This window comes from Poromitra crassiceps (genome assembly GCF_964638095.1).
Source record: "Poromitra crassiceps genome assembly, chromosome: 12".
Classification (NCBI taxonomy): Eukaryota; Metazoa; Chordata; class Actinopteri; order Beryciformes; family Melamphaidae; genus Poromitra; species Poromitra crassiceps.
In genome coordinates, this window is record NC_139632.1 from 4838985 (window position 1) to 4845319 (window position 6335).

At 44.6% G+C, this 6335-nt stretch overlaps 1 protein-coding gene across 1 annotated transcript in view; it reads right to left on the reverse strand.

Moving 5' to 3' along the window:
* Nucleotides 1–3829, reverse strand: part of mylk4b (myosin light chain kinase family, member 4b) — a gene marked incomplete at its 5' end in the record, with an annotated part of 12799 nt that extends 8970 nt beyond the window's left edge. Inside the window, 2 exons of the mRNA XM_083648318.1 lie at nt 551–629; nt 3263–3829. Coding sequence (XP_083504444.1) covers nt 551–629; nt 3263–3829 — 646 coding nt within the window. The remainder of the gene's footprint in view (nt 1–550; nt 630–3262) is intronic.
* Between the last annotated feature and the right edge of the window lie 2506 nt (nt 3830–6335).

A 6335-nucleotide genomic window follows, 5' to 3' on the forward strand; every position in this document is an offset into this window, starting at 1 on the left:
AGGCATTGTGACATCATCAGTGATGTCATAAGAGCAATGGTGATGTCATCAGTATGCGAAGTGGGGCAATCCCGATGTCTATGACTCATCGGTGATGTCTAATGCTAACGTTAGCCGAGCACAGCTGCCTTTCATAGACAATATGAACAAACAATAGCATTAAGCTGGAATAAGTAACGAAGGCACACACTTTCAGAACTTGTAACGTTAGTCCAACTTTACTCTTACCTGCTGACTTCTCCAAGTCATAATTTTTGTTTGGTCTGTATATAGCCTTTGCTAGGAGACATGTTTCATACGACTCCTCTCGCCCACCTACTTAGCTACAAGTACAAGCTAACATCAATGCTTTCCTACGCCGGCGGCTATATGCTAGGTTTCGACCTAGCCTTGTTTTTAGATAACGATGAATCGATGAATTGATCGTTAACATGCCCAATTAATCAATTAAGGCAATTGATTAGAATTTGCATCCCTAATCCAGATCATTACACATCAAAGCTGCCATGTAGGGGATTGGGGGAAAGAGCAAGTGACTGTTTGTCATTACCTGTGTCCAGGGGCTTCCTCTTCTTCTGGGCCTTCAGGCCTTTCAGGTTGACTTTGGCTTGATCCTTGTCATCCTTTGCCTTGGTGTCTTTTGCCTAGGAATGGAATAAAAATGGACAGATGTAGAAAAAATAACCAGAGCAAGCAGAAGACAGTGAATAACCAAGAATGCTGTGGGAGGCTGTGGGAGGCTGTGGGAGGCAGGTCCAGGCATCGAAAGACACGCATGAACTGCATTGGAAAATGAACTGCATCGTCTAAAATCAGCGTCCAGCGATAATGGAACGTGACGTTCAGTGATGCTCGCCGGGCGATCATAATTTGCTGTAATCTAAAGTGCCCTTTACATTTCCAGCAGGTCTTCTTCCTCATTGGTCAAAAGGATGTGTGAAAGTCATTTGTTCTCCTTATATAACCTGGCTGGTTGTGGAACCGGGAGTCAGCATGGTCCTATATTATTTCAGCTCACTAATAGAAGACAGTCAAACAGCGGCCAGTCAAAGGTGTTTGTTGCTGTTGCTATGGTTGCCACCATAACTCAAGTATGGGTCGCATGTTTTGCTGGACAGATGCTTACGCCACTAGAATGAAGAGAGGTCTTCAGATATCATCTCACAACACACAACACTGGGGGGCAATCTGATTCAAAGTTTGAATAAAAAGTGGATAAACAAAATGTGATAAGAACAATATAAATAAAGGCCATTATTTCGCACGGACTACACAGTCAAAGACAATAAATACACAATATAACTGACATTTAAACAATATAACTGGCATTTAAACACAATATAACTGACATTTAAATGAGATCAGCTGAACCCTGCCATGCAGCTTGTGTGACAGGAGGGCATCTAGTGTAATAAATCTGAACTGATGACTGTTTACTTAACCACACCCCACTCTTAAAAGCTAATTCTTTCAGTACATCTGTACAGTCACAGAAACAGAACTAGTGGACTTGGCACCAGGTCTGAAACTAGAGGCGACTGCAAGGTCCAGCGCAGACTGACCACGTTTGGTCAGAACGTCCTCTCAGTTAAAGGCAGCCAAACGTGGAACAGTCTGCCAGTCCCCATAAGGGAAAGTCCCTCACTTGCCACTTTTAAGGTTTCACTGAAGGTCCACCAGTCCTGTGGCCACAGGTAACAAGGTCAAATTCTGAACTTATTTTTATTTTCTTATTTTTTTATTTTCTTATTTTTAATGTATACTGTTGTGTTTTTTGAGTGTATTACTGCTGCTTGTGTTTTGCTGTTTTGCACATGTATACTTGTCTTACGGGTGTAAAGCACTTTTGATGCCTATGTTTTGTTGTTTTATATATTCTGTTTTTATGTTTTGTGTTTTATGTTTCGGGGACAACGGATGGAAACTAGCCTTGTGCTAAATCCGGCGATTTTTACACTTTTATTATGTTCCAGATGTTTTTATCTGTTCCATGGTTATTGTGTTCATTAATTTTGCATTGTCCCGTCTAAATAAATAAATCAAATCAAATCAAATCATAAGATATATCCCATCACACACACGCACGCATGCACACACCGAGTCCCCAGTACATTCTTTATAGTGGTGGAAGTACCAAGAATAACTCGCACAATGTGTATGTGTAGATACCTATTTATTTATGTCGATGGTAGATACATACCAATCGCTGCACTTTAACGTCACCTATTCAGAATAGACCAATCCTTCATTTCTGTCACACAAACTCTAATTGCCCCTTTAGTCAGTCTGAGCTTTACTGTTGATAAAGTCATGTTTGGATAAGATAATTTGTCTGACAGTGATCATCTGCTTCGTCAAAAGACAGGGACAGCTACTTAACATGACAGAAAGGCAGCTCCTGAACTCCATTTGACAGCAATGGTCTCTAGAGTCATAAACATTGGACAACAACAGCAGATGTACAGAACTAATAATATCTTAATGTGGAACTATTTCAGAACCAAGAGAGCTGAACAGTCACGTAACATGTGTTGCCCCGGAAGAGAGTTCCCCTTTCATTTTCTCCATAGACATTTAGAAAAATCCTTATATAACGAGTTTTAAGGCTGGAACCAAGCCAAGCCTACTGAATCATGAGTGACCATAAAACATTTCACTTGGAGCAAAAACAAAAAATAAAGTCGAGGACATTTTTTTAATTCGACCCCCCCCCCATATAGAGCTTTTTTTTTTAGGTCATCCTTCACCAGGTCATCCTTCACCAAAAAAGCTCTATAGGAATGAGTAATAGAGTTCTATGCAAAATGATAACGACAAAGAATCAATTAAAACATTTAAAACTGTAGATGTTTTACCAATAAAGATCATAGAGAGATCTACCCATTTTTAGTGTCAGTCGTTGACAGACCGGTATTATTTCCATTGAGAATACAGTACTGTATAGGTCACTAACTGTATCGAGTCCACTTGAAATGTCCTTGGTAAGCTTTCAGACAGCAGTAAATACATGTATGAGCTCTAGAGATCACAATGCAATTAGAGCACTCACTGTGTTGGGATAAGGACACAGCTGGTGTAACTGAACCAGTAGGGGGAGCATTGAGCACTCTCTTCTTGGGACAACTATAATACTGGCTTAAACATGATTGTCATCAGTCTGTGAATAAACTGCTCAGTGCAGAATAAAACTGAGCAGACAACCATGTGCTTTTTCTTTTCTTTTTTGGTTGACCACCTCAACGTTCTCCCGGGTAAAGCTCACCTTCCTGTTGCCGCCTCTGGTGGCCTTTCTGCCAGGCTCTTTGAACAGCAACTCCACCAACCTGGAGCTCTTCACCACCTCCCCGATGAAGCTGATCACCTGCTGCATGCCCTCCACCAGCCTCTCCACCCCTTCCAGCCTGCGCCCCTGGCGCTCCACCCGCTCGCCGGCCTCCACCACCGCCCCCCGGAGATCCCTGCACACCGCCTCCACCTCCGAGCCCCGACCCCCGTGGCCCTCCTCCGCCCGCAAGGAGGCCAGGTCGCGACCCACGCCCCCCAGGTCCTGGGACAGACCGTCCAGCCGGGTCAGGACGGTCTGCTGCATGTTGAGCAGGCGCTCCATCTGACAGCTCAGGGAGTCCATGCGGCTCTCCACGCGCCGCAGGGCAGCATCGGGATTGGCAGTGGGGGAGGAAGAAGAAGAAGAAGAAGAAGAAGAAGAAGAAGTGGAAGTGTGGGACTTGTCTGGTCCAAAAGGTGACAGCTTCCTCCCGCTGGGCTTCTGACCATGGAGAGGGTTGGGGTCATAGACCTTGGCCAAAGAGTTGACCAAGCTGGAAGTCATGACTGGTCTGGGGTAGGCTCTCAGAGTAGTATGAGGATGGAAGTTTGGAGCTCAAGGCAGGTCTCCTTCCTCGCAAAAACAAGCATACAGCGTAACTCCTCTCTCCTCCTCACTTCTGCAGACAGGAAGTCACCTCTCTGTTGTTAGTTTATATTCCAGCCAGGGCAGCAACAACAACAACAACAACACAATGTCCTCCTTCTTCTCTCACCGATCAAGTCTGTTCAGTTTCACGCAGGCTTCATGGGAATGACAATGAAGACCATGTTACGAGAAGGATAAGAAGTGGAGGGAGAAGAACACACACAGGCACTGAGCAGATCTCTCCCTGGACCCAAGCAGCACCACAGAGGGGAGCTTTAAGAATAGCATGTGGGTGTCCCCCAGAATCAAGGTGCAGCCCCCTCGTGGACGTCAGTGAGGGAGTGACCAGTGGTGGTGATAAGGGGCTGATGGCTCGGGTGTGCCGTGGGGGGATTTGACGGGGGGATGGGGAGGGGGATGCTACTGCTGCAGAGCGGACATCTGAGACACTTAAAAAGCTTTTCAGTGAAGGTGTTGGCATGTGAAGAATGTGCTATTGAAACATGAGCCACTTCAAAGCAACAGAAACAATTACAAAGTAAGAAACGTGGAGACATGTGATCGGCGACATTGACTAAAAAATGGTGGATACACTGTGTGTACGCTATGTCCAGTACTGTATGTTGTGCAAAAAACAGGGCCTTGTTCTCAAATGTCTGTATGGAAGTATACTAGTATGGCTTTACCATTGCTATGGGGGAAAGGGGCGACAGGTGCAAGCATGCACCAGGCCTCTAAAGACTTTATTAATCCCTCTGGACCCCATGCTAAACAGACACAAGTGCATTGTGGGTATTTCTGGAACCACCCTCAAATGCCAAAGGGTTCTGATAACTTGTTTTCACCCAGCGGACGTGTCGGCAGGATACTAGCGTAATTAGCCCCACTAATTGCCCCACCAGGGTCAAGTCTTTTGCAGGACAACTATTTCTTCACTTGAGCCACTCAGAAGTCTTATTTTTAAATCGAGAGAAATTCCGTTCTTGCGGAACACTTGGGGGTCGTAATTATTGTCTTGCCGTCACTTGGGATGAGATTTTGAATTTGAAATACCGGGTGATCGCTTTCACGTTCTGTGAAGAAAGCAGCTGAGGTTAGGAAGAGTTTGGTGCAGTATAGGCCCTATATATATATATATATATATATATATATATATATATATATATATATATATATATAATATATATATATAGGGACATAAAGTCTGCTTTCATCAGGAGTCCACAGTTCAACAGAAGTCAGCGAGGCTCTCGATATAGGCTGGCTATTCGTGCAATGTGAGGGGGCAAGACAACACAGGAACAGGAAACAGGTGATACCACCTGACACCTCACAAACCTCTATGATAGGGTGAAGGGGGAGAAGAGGACATTTACTGCACCTCAGGTGTCAATAAGGAGGAATTGACGCAAATGCATATATCACATGACCAAAACGCATATATCACATGACCAAAAGGCGTGGAGAAAAGCACGTTCACAACAAGTGACACTTGCTCTATGGTACGTTTGTGACTCAGCTTCTCCCGTGTGAATAAGGTGCTATTTGGAGTCGGCAGTGTGACAAAGTGCAGGCGCCTATAGAGCGCCATCCATCTGTCACCCCCGGAAAAACCTGACCTACGGTACTCTGTTTGTCCCTTTCACTGTGTGTGTGTGTGTGTGTGTGTGTGTGTGTGTGTGTGTGTGTGTGTTGTGTGTGCGCGTGTGTTTAAGAGATCTGCCAGCTGTCAAGCTTAACACTCCATCATCCAGATCCCCACTGCCTCTTTAGCAGCTCAGGTGAGGAGGGATGAATGAGGACACTGAAGATAGATACAGATAGATGATAGGTGGTACAGTGAACACCGGGAAACTCAATATATTGTTGTTGTCAGATGAAAAGCTCATAACTCCAATCTGGTGATGTTCATGTTTTACCTAATTGAAGGATGACATGCTCCTATGGGTTGATACAATTATGAAAACTCATTACATCAAAAGACCACTGGGTCAGTACATCAAAAGACCACTGGGTCAGTACATCAAAAGACCACTGGGTCAGTACATCAAAACACCACTGGGTCAGTACATCAAAAGACCACTGGGTCAGTACATCAAAACACCACTGGGTCAGTACATCAAAAGACCACTGGGTCAGTACACATCAAAAGACCACTGGGTCAGTACATCAAAACACCACTGGGTCAGTACATCAAAAGACCACTGGGTCAGTACACATCAAAAGACCACTGGGTCAGTACATCAAAACACCACTGGGTCAGTACATCAAAAGACCACTGGGTCAGTACACATCAAAAGACCACTGGGTCAGTACATCAAAAGACCACTGGGTCAGTACATCAAAACACCACTGGGTCAGTACATCAAAAGACCACTGGGTCAGTACATCAAAACACCACTGGGTCAGTACATCAAAAGAC